General features: G+C 67.0%; 1 protein-coding gene across 4 annotated transcripts; it reads right to left on the minus strand.

Annotated features, from left to right (window-relative positions):
• Positions 1 to 810: 810 nt before the first annotated feature.
• Positions 811 to 22,577, minus strand: ABCA2 (ATP binding cassette subfamily A member 2). Of its 4 annotated transcripts, none has more exons than XM_045082763.1 (49): positions 22,421 to 22,577; positions 18,805 to 18,898; positions 18,465 to 18,467; positions 17,667 to 17,778; positions 17,399 to 17,562; positions 16,874 to 17,001; positions 16,624 to 16,734; positions 16,066 to 16,284; positions 15,350 to 15,717; positions 14,917 to 15,076; positions 14,008 to 14,136; positions 13,763 to 13,930; positions 13,588 to 13,684; positions 13,030 to 13,203; positions 12,847 to 12,949; positions 12,655 to 12,769; positions 12,319 to 12,509; positions 11,969 to 12,119; positions 11,684 to 11,888; positions 11,411 to 11,575; positions 11,143 to 11,323; positions 10,841 to 11,053; positions 10,543 to 10,739; positions 10,274 to 10,456; positions 9,857 to 10,041; positions 9,538 to 9,658; positions 9,029 to 9,268; positions 8,741 to 8,947; positions 8,368 to 8,470; positions 7,945 to 8,264; positions 7,658 to 7,862; positions 7,458 to 7,563; positions 7,251 to 7,362; positions 7,070 to 7,130; positions 6,817 to 6,991; positions 6,437 to 6,552; positions 6,207 to 6,354; positions 5,939 to 6,062; positions 5,693 to 5,825; positions 5,494 to 5,611; positions 5,168 to 5,346; positions 4,951 to 5,092; positions 4,747 to 4,881; positions 4,540 to 4,643; positions 4,366 to 4,458; positions 4,119 to 4,221; positions 3,914 to 4,051; positions 3,641 to 3,847; positions 811 to 870 (listed from the first exon to the last, which is right to left on the minus strand). In XM_045082763.1, exons 1-49 carry the CDS (start codon positions 22,484 to 22,486, stop codon positions 826 to 828), a joined length of 7,317 nt encoding a protein of 2,438 aa, XP_044938698.1. In that variant the 5' UTR covers positions 22,487 to 22,577; the 3' UTR covers positions 811 to 825. The 4 variants fall into 4 exon arrangements, with proteins under 4 accessions (XP_044938698.1, XP_044938699.1, XP_044938700.1 ...); XM_045082765.1 differs by lacking the exon at positions 811 to 870 and adding an exon at positions 2,439 to 3,225; XM_045082764.1 differs by lacking the exon at positions 18,465 to 18,467.
• Between the last annotated feature and the right edge of the window lie 737 nt (positions 22,578 to 23,314).

Below are 23,314 nucleotides of genomic sequence, written 5' to 3' on the forward strand. Positions count from 1 at the left end.
CAGGCGCCCCCACAGCCATGTTTTTAAGTCAATGAGACCAGAAGCTCATAGTCACCAACCTTCACTGACCCAGAAGCTACACCTGGGCCCTGAGCAAACCTCCCTGCCACCCCGAAGCCCTGCATCCACGGAGCAGCCCCCGGAGGGCCCACGGGTCTGGGGTGTGCTTCTCACGCCCTTCCCTTCCTTGCGGCCCCGCAGGCCCCGGAGCTGCCGGCCCGGGCCTCATGCACGCAGCGGCAACGCTCTTCTCCTGAGGCCCCTGGCTGCCAGCTCTTCCCAGCAATGTTTCAGCCATCTGTTCCGAAAGGAGACACAGACCTGCAGGGGGACGGACGGGGAGGGGGCCCTGGGACGGCAGTGGGGTCCTGGTGGGAGTGTGCACAGGCGTTTCCTGGCTCTGCCCCTGAGAGAGCCAAGGGAGCCCACCCGGAGTGCAGCCGGGAGTCCCAAATACCATTCCGCCCGGGGGAACCAGGGCTCCTTGGAAAACAGCCGAATCCAGATGTGGGGCAGGGAGACACAGCGCAGACCCGGACATTGTAACGAAGTCTCCAAATTAAATGTCCTGGGCAGGTCAAAAGGACACAGAAGCCACCATGGAGGGGTTCCCACTGGCTGAATCCGGGTAGTTTGTGTGTAAAAATGACAGCAACAGAATTAGACTCTTACATGAGGTTAAAACAGTAAATATTAAGTGTATTTTCCCACAATAAAAAATCTTCATGGGGTTCTTGGGGGGCTGAGTCAGTGAAGCCTCTGCCTTCGGCTCAGGTCATGATCCTGGGGTCCTGGGATGGAGCCCCGTGTCGAGCTCCCTGCTCCTTAGGGAGTCTGCTTCTCTCTCTCCCTCTGCTCCTTACTCGTGCTCTAACACAAACAAATAAATAAAATCCTAAAAGAAAAATCTTTAAGATGACAGCAATGAATGGCATGTTGATTTTTTTAAAAACTGGTAAATCCACAGTGATATATTTCTTCTTTTTTTTTTTTAAAGATTTTATTTATTTATTTCACAGACAGAGATCACAAGTAGGCAGAAGCAGGCAGAGAGAGAAGGGGAAGCAGGCTCCCTGCTGAGCAGAGAGCCCGATGCGGGACTCAATCCCAGGACCCTGAGATCATGACCTGAGCCGAAGGCAGAGGCTTAACCCACTGAGCCGCCCAGGCGCCCCGGCACAGTGATATATTTCTAAAAGGGGAGATGTTTGAAGAAAATGTCAGCTAATAAGCACGGAAAGGATGAAATAATCAGAAAACTACCCTTTGGGGGTACCTGCGTGCTCAGTGGGCTAAGCTTCTGGCTCTGGGTTTCCGCTCGGGTGCTCAGGTCATGATCTCAGGGTGGTGGAATCAAGTCCCACTTAGGGCTCCGCGCTCAGCGGGGAGATCGCCTAGAAATTCTCTCCCTCTGCCCCTCCCCCCACTCACTCTCTCTCAAAAGAAATAAATCTTTTTTTTTTAGATTTTATTTATTTATTTGACAGACAGAGATCACAAGCAGGCAGAGAGGCAGGCAGAGAGAGAGAGGAGGAACAGGTTTCCTGCTGAGCAGAGAGCCCGATGCGGGACTCGATCCCAGGACCCTGGAATCATGATCTGAGCTGAAAGCAGAGGCTTTAACCCACTGAGCCACCCAGGCGCCCCTCAAATAAATCCATCTTAAAACAAAACGAAACAAAACAAAAACAAGAAAGAAAAAACGGAAATTGCCAGTACCACCCACCCCAACCAGGGTGAAAGGGTTTTGAGAAACGTGACCCTCATCCTCCTGGGAAGTCTGGTGTCCCTTCCAGTCCCCTGGAAGGGGTCTCTTCTGGGACACTGACCATGGCCAAGCTCGAGGAACACAGATTCTGGGGCCTTTCCTTGTGGCTGGTCTCCAGGCTCCACTGGTGCCGGGCCCGAGCCCCCTACCCCCACCCTGTTCCTAGGAGCCTCCACGCTGCCCCCAACCTTCGCACATGTTCCCTCCTGGACTCCGTCCTGGACTCCCAGCCTAGAGGTCACCTCCCGCAAGCCCCCCGTCCCAGATGAGACTGACACAGCCCAGCAACGCTGCCCGCCTGTGGGCCCTAAGTGGGCCCTGGGCTCCAGGGCAGGGAGAAGGCGGCACGGAGAGCACAGCCGCCCAGTCGGCAACAAGGCACAAAGAGGCCCACTCAGGACCTGGCTCCCGGCGGGGGGTGTCGGCTGTTTGGGTGGGCAGGGGAGGGAGGCAGGAATAGCCCCTGCCTCCTAAGTCTCCCGGTTCCAGCTGCTGTTCAGAGGGAGGCGGGCCCCCGGTCCTCCTCCAGGCTGACCTAGCCACCTTCCCGTTACCCTGGCCTCAGTGCTTGGGGACATGGCATCGGTGCCTGTGAGGCACACACCATAAGCTTGCGTCAGGGGGGGCCCATCTTCACCCCAACACCCCGCTCCACACGTGCAGGCCTGCATGGGCTTTTTTGTTTATTTATTTTAAAACAAACGTCTGTGCGTTATGTACAGGTCCGGCTCCCGGGTGGGTGGGTGTGCGGGGGGCCAAGCCGGGTAGGGGAGCGGCGGCAGCTGGAGGGGACGGGCAGGGATCCGGCCCCGTCGGCCAGGCCAGTAGGGCCAGCTGCTCCATGCCCGTGGCCCGGCCTGCCGCCCGAGTCGTGCCTCCCTGGCCCACGCCCACGGCTTCCCTCGGGTGGGGGCTGCCGTGCAGGACAGCAAGAGAAGGAAGCCTCTTCCTAAAGCAAATAAATAAGGGTCTGGGGACAGGACCAACCCAGTTCCGGCCTCAGCCCCAGACCAGCCCATCAGTCCTGGGGTCAGAGCAAAGCCCATTCAGGACATCAGGCCTGGCCAGCAGAGTCTGCTGGTACCCGGTGGCCTGTGACACCCCAGGGGCCTGAGGGGTGGCGGGCAGAGCTGGACAGGGGCAGAGACTAGGGGCCGGCCCGACCCCAAGGCTTTAAGGCAGAGCAGGGTGAGGGTGTGCGTAGCCCAGGGCCAGGCCGACCTTTGGCACAATCAGGGGAGGGCAGCGCAGTGGCCTCAGGCAGGGCTGAGGACAGGTGAGGGGCTGGAGGGGGCAGGAAGCCCTTGGTCCTGGACCTCCCGTTCCAGGGCCTTGTGGGCGGGCACTGGGGGCATGGGTGGGGCCTCGGCCACCGCCTGACTTCTGTCCCCACAGCATGTCCTTGAGCCAGCACCTGGCGGTCAGCAGAGTGTGTCTGTGTTGAAGGAGAGCTGGGCCTAGTGGACAGAGAGCAGGCAGGCCGGGCCTGGGGAGGCATCCACAAACCCCCGCACTGCTCCCCCCACCCCGGGCCTGGGACAGGGAACCCCTCCTCTGTCTCCCTGGAATCCTCTGTGGTCTCTGTCCGCTGAGTCTGGTGGCTGCCCCGTTTCCCGCTCTCTCCCGGCCCTGGCTCTGCTCCCTGCTACCCTGCTCTGCCTGTCCCTGAAATCCTGCAGGTTCCCAGGCAGCCCCGGGGTCTGCGGTGAGTCTGTACCTGCCTGTGCCGGGGTCTCCTGTGTCCGCCCCTAGCCCTCAGTCTCAGACAGCTCCCTCTGTGCCCTGGAGCTCAGGACCCCAAACGTCCTCAGGTGACTCCTCCCTCACACCACTCCTCAGGCCGAGCCCGAGCCCTCCCGCCACGTGGCTCACCCGCTCCTCCTCGAAGCTGATGAGGCCCTCGTCCTCCGTGTCCAGGTCCTCGGGCTCATCGGCCACCAAGGCCCTTAACTCCGTGGGGGCGGGCCGCGGCCGGAAGAGGCTGAGCAGCCGGCCCAGGGGCGACCGCAGGGCCGAGGGCGGCTCAGTCTCCTGCTGCTCCAGGTTGTCACTCTGCTTCTTGGCAAAGTTCACGAACACCTGGCGGGCAGGACGGTGGTGAGCCAGCCGCCGGCCCTGGCGCCGCCGCCCCACCCCCGCACTCACATTGTCCAGCGTGGTCTGGCTCACGGAGTAGTCCTCGATGCCCAGGACGCCCACCACCTGCTCCATCTTGCTGAACACCTGAGCCAGCGAGATGTGCTCGGACTGGAGCTGGTACTGCACCTTCGTGTGGTGACGCTCCTGGGGGGACGCGGGGTCAGAGGCCGCTCGCCAGGCCCCCGAGCCCCACCCCTGGGACCCCGCCCACCTTGAGCACCGCCTCTGGAAAGTTCCGGTTGAAGAACCGCACCACATCCTTCACGTTCTGGCTACTCTTGGTCCTCACGGTGATCATGTAGCCGTCTCCAAACCTGCGGGACAGGCCTGTGGCCCCGGGCGCCCGGCCCCGCGCAGCCGCCCGCCCCCCTTCCCGCCGCCACGGGTCGCGTCCCCGCCGCCCCGCCACACACTACACGGCCCGCCACCCCCAGGCTGGCGCCGCGGGCTCGGCTCACCTGTTCTTCAGGTGCTGGATGCTGCCCAGACAGCGCAGGCGCCCGTTCACCATGATGGCCAGACGCGTGCACAGCGCCTCGCACTCCTCCATGCTGCGGGCAGAGGCACAGGCTGGCCGGCGGCGCGGCACAGGGGGCGGGGCAGGGGGCGGGGCGGCAAGGGCGGGGACACACCTGTGCGACGTCAGCACCACTGAGCGCCCCGTCTTGATGAGGTCCAGAATGAGGTTCCAGAGGAAGCGCCGGGCCTTGGGGTCCATGCCTGTGGTGGGCTCGTCCTGGGGGGCCGCCAGGCTCAGCCACTGCGGCCGGCCGCGCGCGCTGCCCCCCACCCCGGCTCACCAGCGGGCTGCGGGCGTGCCGACCCCCGCCCCGGCTCACCAGGAAGATGAAGGCGGGGTACCCGATGAGGGCGATGGCCGTGGACAGCTTGCGCTTGTTGCCGCCGCTGTAGGTGCCCGCGGGCTTGTCCGCGTACTTGCTCAGCTCCAGCTTCTCCAGGGCCCACTTCACCACCTGCGGGCGAGAACCCACATCAGGGCCCGCCCCTCCCGTCGGCCCCTCCCCTGCGCGCGCGCCCCTCACCCGCGCCTCGTCCTTCCAGGGGATGCCGCGGAGCCGCGTGTACAGCTGCAGGTGCTCCCGGGCCGTGAGCTCGTCGAACAGGGCGTCGAACTGCGGGCAGTACCCCAGACTCTGCTGCACCTGGAGCAGCTCCTTGAGCACGCTGGGGACACCGAGCCGTCAGCGCCGGCGGCCGCAGCCACCCCCCCACGCCCCCCATGCGCGCGCCCGCCTGCACCTGTGCCCGTTGACAAAGGCCTCGCCCCCCGTTGTGCTCTCGTCACCCGTCAGCATCTTGAAGGTGCTGGTCTTGCCGGCGCCGTTCACACCCAGGAGGCCAAAGCACTCGCCAGGACGCACGCCCAGGCACAGGCGATCCACGGCCAGGATGCGGCCGGTCTTCCGCGACTTGTACACCTGGCGCCGGGAGCGGTGGACCGGCTCAGAATGGGACCAACCTGGCTGACCGCACCCCCACCTGGGCCCCGCCCCTGCCCGGAAACACGCCCCCACCGAGGCTCCACCCCCACCTTGGCTCCGCCCTCTCTCAGCCCCAGGGCCCACCTTGGTCAGGTTCTCGATCTTGACCATGTCATTGTCAGCATCCCCCCGCAGCACTCGCTGTCGCTCGCTAGCCACGTCCACATCGTCCTCCACGGGTTTGGTGGACACTGGCATACGCCTGCAGGGACACCGTGAGCAGTGCCATCGCCCAGTGCTCCCCAACTTGCTAGGCCCCGTCTCCCGGCACTTCCCCACTCACTGTGGCTGCCGCAGGAAGTTGTACTGGCACATGATGGTGAGGAAGAAGCCGACGAAGCCTTCGACCGTCATGGCCACCAGCCCCCTGGTGACAATGTCCCACTCGAACGGGGACTTCATCTTGTCAAACTGGCCTGTGGGGCAGCTGGCTCAGGGCATGTGCCTGGGGGCTCCACCCACGCCTGCAAGTGCCCATCTCGGGGCCAGGCGGCACCGGCTGGCAGCCCGCCCACCGCCGACCACTCACCGATCTTGGCGTAGTATTCGTTAATGTACTCGTTGTAGGCCATCTCCATGAGCCCGTGGCCCAGGTTGTAGTTGGGGAAGATGAGGAAGCAGCTCTTCAGGTAACTATTGACCACCTTCAAGTCCTGGAGAGTCACAGGGGGTCACAGGCACAGCCTAGGCCCTGCCACCCGCTGTGGCCCTCTCCCCGCCCCATGGTCGGCTGTGCCCTGCCATCCCCCCACCCCCTGTGCCCCCCGCTCGGCTGTGCTCCCCCTCCGCTGCGCCACCTTGTCATGCTCAAAGAGCTGCAGCAGGAAGGTGGCCACCGTGGCCGTGATGCCAATGAAGAGGTTGATGACAATGAGAAACACGTAGGCTGAGCTGGGGACCTCGAACCAGAAGGAGGCCGGGTACATGATGGGGGTGATCGACCACCTGTGGGGGGGCGGGTGCAGGTGGTCAAACCAGATGGTCCGCCCCCGCCCCCAGTCCCATGACCTCACCTGCTCCCCCTTACCCATAGAGCAGGAAGAGAGAGAGCACGGCAGGGAAGTTGGTAGGTGACGTGTAGGCCGGCAAGTCAAACACGAACAGGATGATGACGCAGCAGGTGGCCGGGACCAGGTAGTTAAGCTACCAGAGCAAGAGTGGCAGGTGAGGGGTCCAGGGCGGGGGGAGGGGCTCCAGGGGAGGGGGAGGGGCTCCAGGGCAGGTGAGGGGTCTAGGGCAGGTGAGGGGTCCAGGGTGGGGGGAGGGGTCCAGGGCAGGGGGAGGGGCTCCAGGGCAGGGCTGGGGGTCTGGGGCCAGAAGTGGTAGGCCTAGCAGGAGGCAGGGTCATGGGATAGCAGGGGTCTAGGGGTGACGGGAACCCCCTTGGCCACGCGGGGAGGGGCACACCATGTCCCACACGTAGTTGGCGAGCCAGTAGATGACGGGGTTACAGCCGCTGACGAACTGCAGGTGCTTGGCCTTGGTGGACTTCTCGGCCACCAGAAAGACCACAAAGCTGGCTGGGACGAAGGACATGGCCACGATGATGAAGATGGCGATGACCACATCCGTGCCCTGCAGCCTGGGGGCAAGGCGGCCATCAGCCCCGGCCTGGCACCCCGTCCCGCTGCTGCACCCCCGCCCCCCGTCCCATACACACAGGTAATCCAGGGAGAGGCTGGCGCTCGTCTTGTTCATGGGGTGGTTGGTGACAGTGATGCCTATGGCATAGGGGAAGGCAGCCTCAGGGACCTGCTCCATCCCGCCCCGCGCCCCCCAGCAGCTCCTGCTCCGCCCTGCTCCGGCCCACCCGCCCTGGCCGGCCCGCCCCGCAGGCTCACCGTAGGCCGCGGGGTTGCCCTTGCTCTTGGGCAGGTTGGCCCGCAGGATAGCGTTATTGAGGCTGTTGAGGTAGGTGGGCATGCTGTGGTAACCCTTGTTGTTGTAGAAAACCTGGAGGGACCCAGAAGTGCCCTAAGAGCGCTGTGGGCTCCCGCCCACCTCGCGCTGGAGCTGGACGCCGCAGGGCCCGGGGCCGCGCGGCTCACCTGGGCTGCCCGGCGCACTGCGATCTTCCGCACCATGACTGGGGCCCCGGCACCGAACGACGCCGGGATGGACTTCTGCACGTTGCCAAAGGTGATGGCCCCGTACCTGGGCAGGCAGGCCGAGGGGCAGTGAGGCCCGACACGCAGTGGGTGGGCCTCCCCCTTGCCCACAACCGGCTGGCGGCCCCCACCCTGCTCACCGGTGCAGCCGGAAGCGGTCGGAGGTGAAGAGCAGGTACTCGGAGACATTGTGGCCGGTGACGTCGGTCAGGATGTCTCCGGTGACCACCCGCATCTGGGGAGGATGCCCACCCACACCACCGGGGCAGGAGAAGCCAGTGCCCTGTGCAGAACAGGTGCAGCGGACAGGCTCCCGCACCAGGCGTGGTAAGGAGGGTGCCGAGTCTGTGGGTGCAGCGGCCGCGTCAGCTCAGGCCTGTGCCGCCCCCCGCCCCCCAGCCCCCCCGCAGCCTGGGAGGACCCATACCTGGCCCAGAGGTGGGGGTCAGCGAAGCATTCCAGGCCTGCAGCGGGTCCTCCTCTGGGGACACAGGGGAGTCAGGTGGAGCGGGGGAGGGCGGGGGAGGCACGAAGTTGGACAGCGGCAGCCCCTGTGAGAAGGACTCCAGGCACATGCTGTCAAAGAACGCGGCGGCCAGCAGGCGGGACTCGCCACTGCTCAGGTTGAGCACGGGCCCCAGGGAGCCGTTGGCCGGAGACTTGAGCACACAGGTGGCGCCCACTCCTGACGGCAGCCGGAACGTGCTCACGAGCTGCTGGGGGCTGGCGTCCGGCGACAGTCGCAACCTAGGGGAACCCGCGGCGTGAGTCTGGGTGGGGAGACACCTACCCCACTCCGCGCCCTCAGCCAGCCCTTGCCCGCCCCAGCTGCCCAGTGGGGGGGCCTCACCGGTCCTCCTGGCGCTCCTCGTTGGCGTAGGGGATGAAGTTGCCTCGGGGTTGGGTGTAGTTGTGGTACTGGGAGGGTGACAGGACCAGTGGGGGCAGGTCGCCTGGAGGGGCGCACGGGCAAGCCTCAGCACGCTCCGACTGCCTACCAGCGGCCCCCGGGCCTAGGTTTCTCCTTCCCAAAACCCTTAGTGTCCCAGCTTGGGGTCTGGATCCCAAGGAGGCATGAGTCCCAGACAAAGCCCACAGAGCACCTGCGGGGTCGGATGTAGGGCCCAGTTCCAGCGCGGGCGCTCAGGAGTGGGGAAGAATCACAGTCCCACTAGAGAGGGACGCTGGCCCCCGAGTCCCCCTGCCTGGCCCAGCAGCCCTACCGATCTCAGGGACGGAGAGGGCCACGGTCATGGCCACGCAGACGAAGAAGGCAGGGAGCAGGATCTGGGAAGACAGCGCCTTGGAGTTGCGGCGGGCACAGTGGAAGCGCTTCACCAGCAGCCCGTGGAACTGGCGCACCTTCAGCCACCAGCCCTCCAGCTTGCGGCTGCCCTGGCAGGCCTGCGTGAGGGCCTCCGCCTCCGCTCCTGCATGGGGAGCAGGGGCTGAGCGGGCGGCCCCCAGCAACCCCCCAGGGGCCCCGCCCGCCCCACCTAGCCGCCCCCCACCTTGCAGGCTGACGTTGTCAGTGTCCTGTAGGTTGTCAAGGAGCGGGCGGTCGTCGCCACAGACGTCCGCGTAGGGGGCTCCCTCATCGCCGCGGGCAGAGTCCACGGGGGACGCGGACCGTAGGGATACTTGGGACTGCGCCAGCTCCGCGCACCGGGCCGGGCCGCCAGCGCGCGCCTCCCCCAGCGAGGCCGGACCCTCTGCCCCGGGGAGAGCGTCTTTCCTGGACTCTTTCATGTCTGCCGCCGCAGAGGGGCCAGGGCGGGGAGAAGTGGGGCTCAGTCCCCATGCTCGCCCACCTGCCCCGGGGAGCCCGCAGTCCCACGGCTGCCTCCCTGCCCGGGCTCCTCAGCCCCAGCCAGCCCGGCAGAGACTGGTGGCAGCTCGTTCCCACCCAGGGCCCTTGGACCCCAGAGCCAGGGGAAGAGTGAACCGCCCGGGCCCAGGGTCAGGCCCCCGGGGTGGGGGTGTGTGTGCAGGACTGAGGGGCCGCTCTGGGACTGCTCACCGGCCTCGCTGTTCTCCAGAGACTGGTCCTCCTCCGACACCTTGAGGAACACCTCCTCCAGTGTGGTGTCCATCAGCCCAAAGCTGCTCAGGTGCAGCGCGTCCAGACTCTGCTCCAGGTGCTGCAAGGGGCTGCGTGTGACCCGGCGCGGTCCGGGACCCGGCGGGGGCGGCCCCGGTCCCAAGCCTACTGCACACAGCTGGAAGGGGCCCTGCCCCTGAGCCCGCGGCACCCCACAGCTCAAAGGGACCCCGGCCCTGAGCCCGCTGCAGCCCACACCTGGAAGGGACCCCGGCCCTGAGCCCGCTGCAGCCCACACCTGGAAGAGACGCTCGAAGGCCCCCTTCTTGGCGGCCTCGCTAGGCAGGATGTAGGAGAGCTCTGTGCTCGTGTCGGAGACCAGGAGACAGGAGGCCACGTGCTTGCGGATAAACTGGGAGACCTGGGGCTCCGAGCAGCTGCTCAGCTGGGTCCGGCTGGGGGGGCTGGCTGGGAGTCCTGGCTCTAGGAAGAGAAGGAATACAGAGGAGCCGCACTCAGGGGCTGGTGGAGGATGATTCTCTACGGGGGCGCAGCCAGGTCAAGAGCGGACGTGAGAAGGAGCCCCAGGCCCGACCGGGCATGCTACGCTCGTCAGGGCAACGGCAGAGGCCCAGCCCTGAAGCTCACAGGGCTGGGAGAAGGGGTGCTGGGGTGGGCGGGGCCCCAAGCCGGCTCAGGCCGCGTCTGCACAGACCTTGGGGGTCCCCGGCCTCAGCAGGCCGCTTGACCAGAGTGAGGCGGTAGCCATCCCCGTAGGCGCCCTTGAGGAAGAGCGGGGAGCCACAGCACTTGAGCTTCCCGTGGGAGATGATGGCAATGCGGTCCCCGAGCAGGTCAGCCTCATCCATGTGGTGGGTGGACAGCAGGATGGTGCGGCCTGGGGGAGCCCAGGGTCAGGGTCAGGGCGCCGGGGTGGGCAGGGCCAGGTGGGGGCCGCCCACGGCCGCCCCGCGCCCTGCTCACCCGGCTTGTACTTGAGAATGAGGTCCCAGATGGCTCGGCGTGCATAAGGGTCCACGCCTGCAGTGGGCTCGTCCAGGATGATGGCGCGCGAGCCGCCCACGAAGGCAATGGCCACGGAGAGTTTGCGCTTCATGCCGCCCGACAACGTCTGTACCAGCGAGTGCCGCTTATTGGACAACTCCAGGTCCTCGATCATCCTGAGGCCGGGACAGGGTTGGGGTGGGCATGTGGGCCTGGACCCTGGGGGCCGGGATGCTGGGGTCCCCGCAGGCCTGGGCCCCTCCCTGCCCCCACCCACTTGTCCATCTCCTTGCGGATCTCCTCCTGTGCCATGCTCTTGAGCCTCGAGTAGAACCAGAGGTGCTCCTCCACCGTGAGCCGGTCGAAGAGCACGTTGTGCTGTGGACACATGCCCAGGTTCTTGCGGATCTCGTCCATCTCCGTGCGGATGTCGTGCCCATAGATGGTGGCCGACCCCGAGGTCGGCGGGAACAAGCCAGTGAGGATGGACCTGGGCGGGCAGGCAGGGTCAGGACCCCCACCTCCTGCAGGGGACCCACCCGGATGCCCACCTGGTAAGGGCTCCGCCCCGACGCTTACATGGTAGTCGTCTTGCCGGCCCCGTTGTGGCCCAGGAAGGACACCACCTGGTTCTCGTAGAGGTTCAAGCTCAGCCTGTTAAGAGCCAGCTTCTTGTCGTTCTTGTAGACCTTGGTGAGCTTGTCCACACAGACCACCAGTGGCAGGTGGGTGGGCTCCTCCTCCATGCCCCGCATCTCCTCTGCACCAGGGCAGGGGGTCAGCTCAGGCTGCCCAGGGCCCCCAAAACCCCGGAGCGCCCCAGCCACCACCCCGGCACCCGCCTCACCCAAGCGCCGGGTCTCCATAGCACAGGCCTGGTCCTCCTCCATGACACTGAGCCGGGGGGCGCGCGCCCAGGGCCAGCTCCACTCCCAGGCCTCCGCGCGCCCACTGCCCAGCCAGTAGGACTTCTGCAGCGGGAAGTACCAGGGCCGGGGCAGCCCGTACATGCCTGGGGGTGCAGGGAGTGGAAGAGGGGCTGATCTGGGGCCTGGGGTGACTGTCTCCCCCGGGGAGCCACACACGCTCTCCTTCTCCACAACAAAGAGGTGGCGGGTACCTGGGTGCACAGCCTCGATGTACCACGTGAGCACGCCGTAGACAGCGGCGTCCACCATTAGCATGGTGACAGCCAGGAGCAGGTTGAAGTCGTCGCCTTCCACGGGCGACTGGCTGAACGTGTGCCACTGGATGCCCACGCCCGCCACCTCGTACAGCGCAAAGTACTTGGAGCCCAGGCCGAAGGCTGTTGTGGACATCAGGGACTGAGGGGGTGGGGCAGGGGGTGGTTAGCGAGGGCAGGAGGCCAGACCCCACCCCACCCCCGCCCAGCTGTGACCCTCACCGCAATGCACTTCTCAAAGGCAGTAATCTTGTCATGGGCCACCTCCTCGCGGATGGCCACATACATATAGGGCACGTAGCTCAGGAAGTAGATGATGCCGCCACAAGCCGAGGCCAGCTTGGCCTTGGAGTACAGCACGGACACCAGGAAGCTAGGGCAGGGCAGACCACCGGCCATCAGCCACACACAACCCTTCGCGCAGGGCCCCGAGCCCTCCCAGCACGTCCCTCCCAGGGTACAGAGCCGCTCCGAGAGGGGTGTGTCTGGATTCCTGGGTGAGTGCGAGGGGTCCTCTGCCAGGGCCCCAGCACGGCTCCCTCCTGGCCTGCAGCCAGCCACTCGGAGCTCACCAGAACATGATGGTGGCCACGGCATAGACGGCCAGGAAGAGCCAGATGATGAACACGTGGCTGTGCATGAGCACTTGGCCGTACTTGAGGATGGCCGTGAGAGCCGTCACGGAGATGGAGAGCTGCACGAAGCCGGTGATGAACCAGGCCACCCAGTGCACCGCGTTGTTCAGGCCCATGGTCTTCATCACCTGCGGGCAGGTGGGCAGCGGGCTGGGGCAGGAGGCCTCGGCCCACGGGACCGGACGCCAGGAAGGACTAACCTGCCTCTGCCCCTCCGTCCCCTCCACCTCTGTCCCCCACCCCCGCCCCTCCGTCCCCCCCACAGCTCCCCACCTCCTTCAGCCGGTGCTCCTTCTCTGCTACAATGTGCTGGATGGTCATGGCCACCGAGTAGACCCAGGAAATCACCATGCAGAGTGGCATCATGTGCTCGATGACAAACAGGAAGCTGGGGTGGGGCAGGGGCGTGAGGGAGGGGCTCAGCCTGAGCAGGGGGGGGCCGGGGCAACCTCCCCCCACACTCACTCGTCTCGCGTGTAGCAGGGGTAGGGAAACATCTGCACATAGTTGCCGGGTTCCACCACGTCGTGCCCCACGAAGGTGTTGATGATGGCGCGCTCCATCATGTCTGCGGGCAGAAGGGGTCAGCCGTGGGGCGGGCAGCCGCTGGGCCCTCCCCGTCACCTTGGCCCCAGGAGCGGGCCTCACCCTGGATCCAGACGAAGCCGTATAGGAAGTAGAAGCGGCCGCCGGTGTTGGGACCCGGCCGCCAGTAGGCCCGGCGGATCTCATTGGTTTTCTCGGTGAAGCTGGAGTTTTGGCGGATCTTGTAGTGCACGTGGGGCGGCAGGGAACCGTCCTTGCGGGTCTGGAAGATCACGCCTGGGGGCAGGAGGAGCAGGTGGAGGGATAGAGCCCCGCTGGCTGGGGGGGCGGGGACAGAGAGGGGGCGGGTCCTGGCTAGAGCACAGCCAGGATTGGCTTAAGGGAGTGAGGGGCGGGGCCAGGGAGGAGGTGGGGCCAGGGCTGGGGAGCCAGCAGGTGTGGGTTGGAGGGCCCCCACTCTCCCAGCCCGCAGGGAGGGGGCGGGGTGTGGAGGGGGCAGGGCTGGGGGGTGGGGGGCGGGGCCAGGGAGGAGGTGGGGCCAAGGTGGGGTGAAACTGGAGAAAGGAACCCGGCACAGGGGGCAAGTACAGTGGGAGAGAGACTGGGGTGGGGGCTGGAGCGGCGAGAGGCAGGAGAGCAGGCTCAGGGGGACCAGCTCACTGGCGAACACGGTGACATTGTCCTGGTAGGCCTGGTTGAGGGTATAGTTGACGATGCTCTCCTCGTCGGGAAAACCCTTGAAGATGTCCACACTCACCTGGGGGGTGGGGGGTGCGGTGTTGGAGCTGGCCCTGGGCGCCAGCCCAGCGGAGCCCGCGCGGCTCGCCCAACCCACCTTGGACATGAACTGGACCCAGCCACAGGCCGCGTTGTCAATGGTGTCCAGCTGCTGCAGGAGCGCCGAGCCATTGGGCAGCGAGAAGTTGTCTTGACGCAGGGCGGGCGGCAGCTCCTCCAGGGACAGGTTCAGGGCCTCAGGGTGCAGCCGCAGCTCTGCCACATACTGGGGTGGGGAAGGACTGGCTCAGGGGGTGGCCCGGGACACCGAGGGGCCCCGCCCCCGCCCGGCGCCCCCAGCACCTCCTGCAGCCAGCGAAGGTGCCGCTGCAGCCTGCCCTGCTCCAGGAAGCTGCGGATCTCCGCGGAGATGTTGAGCCACACTTGGGCGTAGTGGGTCACGTTGCCTACAAAGGCAAAGGTCTCGTTGGCCTGCAGAGGGTGAGGGCATGGGTCACGGGGCTCACAGGAAAAGCCCAGCGAGCAGGGCTCCTGCACTCCTTTGTCTCCTCCCAGGCCAGTCGTTTGCCCACAGCCACCACTACTCTGGCCAGACTTGCACCCCACCCGGGGGCTGGAAACCCGCCCCTCCCACCTTCCTGAGGCCACCCAGGGTGCTGGCGAGGCCCTGCCCCCAGGCAGCCGGACTTCCAGCTTTCCCAGTTCACCCGCTGGGCCCTTCTCCGCGTGTCCCTTGAACAGCCCTGACACCGGCCCTCCTCACCCCCACACTCGTCCTAGAAGCCCCTCCACGGGCTCCCCCCTTCCTGGGTCACTTCCAGCCCAAGTTTCTACTTCTCTCCAACAGGATTTCTCCCCTGAAATGGGCCCTGGCAGACCACCCAGCTGCCCCACCCAAATCTGGCCCACCGGCGGCTGCCCTGGGAGGTCTCTGCAAGTGGCCCTACTCTATCCAACCAGCACTGCCCGCCCTGGCCATTCCCGGCCAGGCCAGAACCCTGTACCTCACTAGCCAGCTCAGGGCACCCCCACAGCAGCCCCACCATACCCCTGCATCTTGAACGCGCCGCGCACCGCCCCCAGTCCTCCAGTCCCTGTCCCCCAGCCAAGTCAGAGCTCAAGCTCTGCAGCCCCTCCCAGGACAGTTCTGCAGACCGCAGTCTGCACAGGGGTCCCTGAGGCCCCCGGCCCAGCTCCTTCAGCTTCTGCCCCAGAAGGAGACAGAAGGCCCAACGTGCCAGACTCCCGAACCTTGAGGATGACGCGGTCCGCCTCGGAGCCCGCTGGCGCATACAGGATCTTGGGATTGCTGGTCATAAGGTGCACGAGGAGCCCCAAGTTCCGCTGCTCCTTGCTCGTGAAGCCCAGAGAGCTCATGTTGCCCTGCCGCAGCGCCTCCGGCTCGATGGTGCTAGCGCCGGGGGAGGGGGGCGTGGAGCGTCAGGGGCAGGTGGGGGGCGGTGTCGTGTCGGCAGAGGGAGGGGCAGCCGGGGGCTGGGGGCGGGGCTTCCAGAGGGGGAGGGGCAGAACCTCAGGGTGGGAGCCGTTCATCGGTTCATCCAGAGGGGCAGGGAGTGGGGCCGGGATCCCGAGTGGGAGGCGGGTGTGCGGGTGTGCGGGCTCAGAGCCTAGCCTCAGAGCTAGGCCCCGCCCCATCTGCTTTCCCCCCCTGCTGCCCACCTACCGGTTGTTGCCACACAGGATGGGTTGCAGTCCGGCCCAGAGCTGCACGAAGGCGGAGCACTGACCCTGCAGCGCGTCTGAGGAGGAGGGGGCTGCGGCGGCCCGGGCGCCCTCCTCCGCGGAGGAGTTGGAGCTTGTGCCTCCTGCAGCCCCGGTGCTGTTGGCTGTCCTTCCAGGGCCGGTGGCTGGGGGCCCTGGGGCACGGCGGGCGCAGGCGCCCTGGGGCAGCAGCAGAGCCAGGGCCGAGAGGACGTCCACATCCTGCAGAACTTTCTGGGCGTCCAGCAGGTCCTCCAGCAGCGCCTGCAGCCGCTGCGTGGGTGCTGGCTGCTGCTGGGGAGCCGAGGCGTTGGGGGAGTCCAGGCCCAGCTGATGGGAAAGGAGGAAGGTGAGCAGACGCAGGCCCAGGAGGGAACAAGGCCCGGGCTGGTGCGAAGGTGGGAGGTCGGGTGGAGGCACCGGGAGGTCGGGTGGAGGCACCGGACACAGACCGGGAGGAGAGAGGCTGAGGGACAGTCTGCCTCCTGGGGGGTGGCAGGGAGCACTGGCTAGGGGCTGGGAAACTGACTGGGGGAGGACATGGGGCGTGGCTCACTAGGGGTGCATGGAACACCCAACCACAGGCACACACCCTGGCAGCCGTGGGCCCAAGGAGCCCCAACACCTCCTCCAGCCAGGGCCATGGGCCTGGGGGCCAGCAGGCAGGCAGGCCCTCACCTGCTGGGCAATCTTGGCCACATCCAGCTGGTTGTGGAGCTCAGCAGCCAGCCTAGAAAAGCGCTGGGCACGGGCGGCAGCCTGCCCACTGCAGACAGCGTCCCGGTAGCTCTGCAGCGCGGTCTGCTGACCCTGGGGCACGGTGAGGACCCGGCCCAGCTCCCCGGAGCTCGGCGCACACGTCAGTTGCTCGAGGAGAGCGGGGGCCAACAGCAGCTCCTGGGGGCAGGGCGCAGGGGGACAGCCAGGAAGGAATCTCAACCAAGAGGAAGCCAAGGCCCTAGCCCAAGACGGCCTCGGGTCTCCCCCTGCCTCCCACCCTGGCCCGCGCCAGGTCTGAGATAGCCCAGGTGCCTGTGATGGGCGGCGGGTGGGGACAGTGGACACACATCACTCTCCTGCTTTCCGCCCCCATGCTAGCCACAGACTCCCAGGGAACGACCTCATCCCCAGAGGAAGCTCGCAATTATCGAGGGGCCCCTTTCTTCACCCTCTCAGGCGGAAACCCCCACCCAGAGGCTGGCGGTGTGTTCTCATCCCACTAACAGGTCCTCTTACCTCCATCCGGAATAGGGGATTGCTACCCAGGCGGCTCCAGGGCTCCCGACCCCTGGGGAGTCCTGACCCCACATCCAGGGCAGGGGAAGGGCCAAAAAGCAGGTGATAGACCTGGAGGGGAGAGGGGTGCGGCTCAGGCCAGGGGGTCCCAGAGCCGCAGATCCCCTCTCCTTGCTCTCCTATAAGCGGGGGTGGGGGGGGGGCAGACAAGACCCGTGCTCCCTGCAGATGCTCGCCCCCACCCCCTCACCTCCGGCAGGTCCACCCGGGCAGCCAGGAGTGCCTGGGCTGTGCTATTAGGGAGCGACAGATTCTGCATCAGGAAACGCCAGAGCTCCCGTGGGTCCCTGGCCACCGAGCCCAGAGAGAAGGACGGCGCTGGACAGGCAGAAGGACAGTGCTGAGGGCAAGCTGGGCCTGGGGTAGAGGAGCCCGGAACAGACGCAGAGCCCAGGTGCCCGCACCAGATCTGGCCACGGGGAGGGCAGCTCAGCGGGCTCCGCCAGTGCTGAGGGCAAGCTGGGCCTGGGGTAGAGGAGCCCGGAACAGACGCAGAGCCCAGGTGCCCGCACCAGATCTGGCCCACGGGGAGGGCAGCTCAGCGGGCTCCGCCAGAGCTCCTTTGCCCCAGGAACCCAGAACGACGGCCCAGATGGACGCCCCGACGCCGGCCAGAGGACAGGAGAGGCCCAGCTGGGATCTGAGCGCAGCTGACACGGCGGCCGGGGCCCCGAGCCCCCCAGCAGAGGCACAGCCTGAGCTGCCCCGGGCGTACCTGTAGGTCTGTCCAGGTGGCTCTCCCAGGGGTCTGGGCCAGAGCGGAGGGCCTCCAGGTGCTGGCGCAGGGCCTCGAGCTCCGAGCCCAAGCTGGGCCGCGCCGGGTCAAACAGGTTGCTTTCCTCCACCACACGGTTGAGGCTCTCCAGCAGCTGAGTGACCCTGCACCGCCATCGGAGGTCACCCACTGGCCTCTGTGGGGGGCAGGGGCGGGGGGCACTCACGTGGAGTTGGCCTACTGCAGGGGCGGGGGCGGGGGCACTCACGTGGAGTTGGCGTACTGCAGGAACCCAAACTCGTCTCGCTGGCCGTCTGGGCACAGAGACTGCATGACAGGCAGGAGGCCCGCGGAGGTGAGCGGCGCCGCGGTGTAGAAAGCTGCGGGGGGCGGGGGCGGGGCAGGTGAGAGGGCCCAGGGGCGAGAGGCCGGACAGGAGAGGGCCAGGGAAGGAGTCAAAGGGGAGGGGATGAAGGCCGAATAGAGAAAGTTAGAGAAAGTCCGGGAGGAAAAGCAGCTTCAGACAGCAGAGGGCCAAGAGTTCCGGTGCAGGTGACCCCAGCAGGTCAGAGGTCCAAGGGTGTCCGGCCATCCCTTCCCCATAACTCCCAGGGTGTCCCTCTTCCCTCAGCCACCCAAGGCCAAAATGCCTGATACCTTCCCTAAGAATTCAGGTGTGGCACTGCCCACAGGGCCCAGGGGAGCACGTGGGGCCCCCACTGGGCAGTGACCTCTGACCTCTCTGGCCAGTTGGTTAGCAGGGAGAACTCAGGAGCCCATGGGGGTTTGAGGGGAGAGCAGCCAGGTGACCCAGCCCCAGCCCTGCCAGGCAGGGCCAGGCGACGCCACAGAGCGATGGACACCCCCACCCCCAGAAGCTTGACCGGGAGCCACCAGGGTCCAGGTCTCCTTCGGTCCCCCCCGGCCCCCCGCCCCCCGTGTGCCAGCTGCCCCCGACCGGGGGCAAGGGGTTTGCCAGGACCCGGCCAGGCCAGGAAAGGCTGTTGATGCAAGCGGGGGGCAGGGCGCGCTCAGGCCGCACCAGGAGGGCCGCTCGCTCACTTACAGACTGCATGCAGGCCCGGGAGGAGGACAAGAGACCATGCGGGGGAGGGGCAAAACAGAACAGAGGAGAACAGTGAGGAACGGCCGCGGCCCTGTCCTCCAGCCCGGCCAGGAGGCACGGCCAGGGGCCACACAGGGGAGCAGGCGCACGGACCGCACCAGGACAGCACGGGAGCTGGGACACGTGTGGGGTCGCGTGCACCCAGGACACCACGTGGGACACAGTGAGAACTGCCTGCCCCACCCTGCCCGCCCCCCTGTGCCCCGGGCCCCCCGCCACTCCCCCCACCCCGCCACTCCCCCCACCCCGCCACCCCTCCCCCCCGCCCTGGGACACTCACCTTCTTTCACAGAGATGGTCGGTTTCTTCTGCCGAAGCCCCAGCAGGATGAAGAACAGAACCAGAGGAATGAAGATCTCAAAGGCCAAGACCCACTGGAAAGGGCGGGCTGAGTCAGGCCACCTGCCCGGAGCCCACACCACCAGCCCGGGGCTGGACAGGACAGACCCAAGCCCTCCTCTGCCCAGATCGGTGTCTTCCTGGCAGGCAGGGCCAGCCCCGCCCAGCCCGGACCCCACACCACCCCACACAGCGACCACAAGAGGTCAACCCAGGCCCTTCAGGGCCAACAGAGTTTGCCTCCCCTTTCTTCAAGGCCCTTTTCAATGGGTGAGGGCATGAGTGTTATCTGTCCTCTTGCACACCCAAGCTCTGGTGCCGTGGGGATTCGCCAGCAGGGACAAGCCAGTCTGCTTGTGGTCCACTAGGACCCATGAATCTGCCCAGCTCAGCTTCTCCTTCCCCACCTTCTCCTAGCTAGGATCTTGAAGGTGGTCTTGGGTGCCAGCCACAGCTCCCACACTCCCGCAGGGCCAGCCCGCCTCACTGTGACAGCGCCATCACACCCCCCAAGACAAGGCCCGGATAACCGGAGGCATGGCTCCAGCCCAGGCCTCTGAGCCTCCAGGAAAACCTGCGCAGAAGTCTGACACCCCTAAGTTCCTTCTTCTGGCCTGGCCCCTCTCCCTCACCCCACGTGGCTCCGATGGGCTCAACAGCCCTGCCTGTGCTCCCCAGAACTCTACTCTCGGGACTGCTCCTGGCACCCCCAGCTGGGCACCAAGGAGAGCCCTGGCGGAGCCTGCTGGGGTGGAAAGGAACGTCAGAGGCCCCCAGCCCCCGGGCTTCCCTGTGTCTTGCCTGGAAAACGGAAGGACTTCTCACTGTCTGTGACCCTGTCCCCTCTTCTAGCTCAGGGGGGGAAGGTGGAAAGAGGACCTTGGGCCACTGCTCTGTGGGGGGCCTGAGCCCCGCTCAGCCCCAAGATGCATCCTGACCCTCACCCACCAGCGCTTCTCAGAGGACCAGGTTTCCTTCATCCTCGCCCCCACCCCGGTGGCATGCCGTCTGGCCCGGGGCCCGGGCTGCGCGGTTGTTTACCCGCTCGGACAATAGTGCCCTGTGGTCTGGAACACCCCACTGTGGTCCGCACCCCACGCCCGCCCCAGTCTGTGCCAGCCTCCACCCGCTCCCCGAGCCAGAAGCCAGGCCAGGGCTAGCCAAGGAGGCAACATGGGTACGCGCAGGGCTGGGGACAGGCACCCGTGCCACACACACGGACACAGAGCCAGGGTGGCTGCATGCATCACAGGTGGCCAGGGTCACGGACAAGGTAGCAGCCCCACCCACACCCGCCCTACCACTGGGCACCTCCACCGTGTAACTGCAGCAACAGGCCAGGGCTACCTCCTCGTTGCTATAGCAACGGCCGCAGGAGCTGCTGGGAGGAGGGAGGCCTGCTGGGCAGGCGGGCGGGCGGGCAGCCAGAGGGGCATCTGGTTACAGGCGGGCACAGGTTCAGCCTCACCTGGGAGCCCCACAAGAGCACGCCACCAGGCCCACAAGGGAGTCAACCCCCAGTCCCTTGAGATGAGCCGGGGGCCCCCATGCTGTTCCCGGGCCTAGGTGCCCCCCTGGGCCTGAGCCCCCTCCAGCTGTGTCAAGAGGAGAACGGAGGGGAGCTGAAGACGGAACGGCCTGACTCTGCCCAGTGGTGAGGCCACGGCAGCCCGGGCCAAGAGCGGACAGGCGACGCTCCCAGACAGAGAAGCCTCGGGACAGAGGCCCTTGGTTCCTACCCTTCAAACCACGCTTTCCAGGGATGCCCCCACCCTCCAGAGAAGCCCACAGCATAAAGAGCAAAGCTCTGCTCGCTGAGCTTGCAGGTCTGACCCTGAAGCCCCAGACCCTCCCCAGAAAGTGGGGGGGCCACCAGGAGCGGGCCAGATACCTGGCCCACCCAGGCGCCCCGCACAAGCCCAGCAAGGCCTTAGCCCCCCGGAAGAAAAATTTCTGATTTGCTGTGGCCTCAGGCCAAGGACCTCCATGTGGCCTGACCAGCCCCTGGTAGTGCTCCTGGACAGGGGCAGAAGATTCTAGGGAAGGCGTGACCTAGCAAGTGGGGGCCACTCCTGGCTGGAGGGCCGTGGACACCTCCCACCTGCTTGCCAGTCCCCCACAGGCCACTGCTCCCTTCCCTGAGCCTTGAGATGCCCAGTGGCTACAGGGGCCATCATTCCAGCCTCTGCCTCCAGTCCTTGGGGTGCCCTTACTGCCAAGAACCCTGGGGCTAATGCATGCCCACATCCCGCTCCCCGTTCTCCTCTGAGCCCTGCCCTGCTGTCCCCAGTAACCCAAAATCTGAAGCAGGGACAGGCTGCAGGCCTGATCCATGGGATCCAGGGCCGACCAGCCCCAGGCACGTGGGCAGGGAGTGTACTCAGCCCTGGTTCCCCGCCAGGCTCAGGTGCCCAAGGGACCCTGCCAGGCCGTGCTGATGATGGCCACCCTGCCCTGTCTGTGGTCCCGGGGTTCGTACTATGCACTTCAAAGCCCTTCTCAAGGAGGGTCCCTGGTGGGAGCTCATCAGCCCCAGGAGACTCTAAGTCAGGGGGAGAGGGTGAGGATGAGAGGCTGCTTTGTCCTCAAGCCCCCCACTCCGGACCCCAGCCTGCCCTGGGCTCCTTGTGGAAAATCCCCAGGGCCCATTCAAAAATCCGAGCGGCCCGGGCCTCTCTGGTGCCTGTGCACCAGAGGAGGGGCCCCTGCCTTTCGAAGGGCAGGGGTGCTGAGTGAGGGCCAGCATGATGGCATCCCTACGGCCTGAGGCTGGCGGCTCACCAGGACTTCTGTCCCTGACAGCTGCTGCGTCCTGTGCGCTCAGGACCCTGGCTGCCCCAGACACAGCGCTGGCGGCTGGGGTGCTTGGGGGTCCCAGCTCCAATCAGCAGGACCAGGCCCCCAGAGGGGGCTGGGGTTGGGGAGATGGGAGTGTGGATCAGCCTCAGGGAGGGCTGCCCCAGAGGACAAAAGGGTGCAGGGATGCAGACTGGCCGGTGCTGGCACAGCAAGGACACTCCTGTTCGTGAGAGAGCAGGAGCAAGGGCCAATGGACTTGGGGGAAGGGCGGGGGGGGGGGTGTCTGTCCAAGGGCAGGGAGGTGGAGGTGCAGGAGGGAAAGGGCCGGGGCCCTGCAGGGGCTCCAGAGGAAGCTGGGCCCAGAAACCAAGGACCTTCTGGGCTGGACAGAGTCTCCCAGGCCAGCCCTCCGTCCCGGGAACGAGGGCCCCCCGCGACCCCAGCGTCCTGGGGCCGCTCGCCCCGAAGAACGCACCGCGCGGGGCGCCCATCCCGTGACTCAGCCGCGCACCGCGAATGTCAGCGGCCGCGGGCGGCGGGCCGGGCACCGCCGAGTCCCCTTCCCGGAGGCCGGAGCCCGCAAGGGCGCGCGGGGTCCCGGCGGGGACGGGGGGCTGGGGCCCGCCGCCCCCGGGGGCCCTCCCGGGGTCTGCGCGCGCCCCGCCCGGCCGCACGTGCGCGCGGAAAGCGCGCCGCCGGCCCCCCGTGCGCGCGCCCTCCGGCTCGGGGCAGGCCCGGAGGCGCGCGGGGCGGCTCACCGGGCTCCGGCGCTTCAGCGTCACGTTCTTCCAGAGCAGCAGCTGCAGCTGGTGCAGGAAGCCCATGGCGGGGCCGCGCTCCGGCCGCCCTCGCGCCGCCGCCCGCTCCTCTGCGCGCCCCGCCGGCCCCGCCGCCCGCCGCGCCGCTCGGCATCGCCCGCGCGGGGCGGGGCCTGGGGCGTCGGGGACCGGCTCCGCGCTGGCTCCGCCCCGGCCGCCGCGCCGACCGCCGCTCGCGCCCGCCCCCGCTTAAAGGAGCCGCGCGCCGCCCGCCGCTCCCGTCGCGTCCCGAGCCCCCGCCGCCCTGCGGGGCGGGTCCCGGAGCTCCGCCCCGCGCGCCGGCCGCCGGCCTCGTGGGCCGCCCCCATCGCGCCAGGCCCCCGAGCTCGCGTCTAAGCCCCCGAGCCCCACCCCCGCCGCCGGCGCGCTCTTCTCCCGGGGGCGTCTGTCCGGCAAGCCGAAGCCCCGCAGGAATCTGCAGAGGCGCCCCAAGGTGGCCACTGGCCCCAGGGCGCCCTGAAGGGACGCTGGGGGCGGGAGTGCCCCCCCTCCGCGCGGAGGTGCTGGGGCAGGAATGTCGCCTGGACGTCCGAGCCAGGTCACCGCCAGGCTGGAAGGCGGTAGCCGCCCCGCGGGGGGAGGGGACAGCTCGGCGCCGGCGGGAGATCCCACCTGTGCGCGCCGGCCAGTGTCTGCCGTCCAGCCTTCAAGCAGCAGCGCTTCGGCCCCGCCAGCGGCCTCCTGACCCAGGCCGCTTGAGGCAGGGGTGGGCGCTTGTGAGGGGGTGCAGGGGGCTGTCCCGCCGCTGCGGGAATCCCCGGGTCCCTTGGGAATGAACCCCTCGGCGAGCAAGTGGCGGGATGGGCCTGGCCGGACTCTGGCCCGGGGACCGTT

The sequence above is a fragment of the Mustela putorius genome, unplaced genomic scaffold (genome assembly GCF_011764305.1).
Source record: "Mustela putorius furo isolate JIRA1106 unplaced genomic scaffold, ASM1176430v1.1 tig00000596_pilon_pilon_pilon, whole genome shotgun sequence".
Lineage (NCBI taxonomy): Eukaryota > Metazoa > Chordata > Mammalia > Carnivora > Mustelidae > Mustela > Mustela putorius.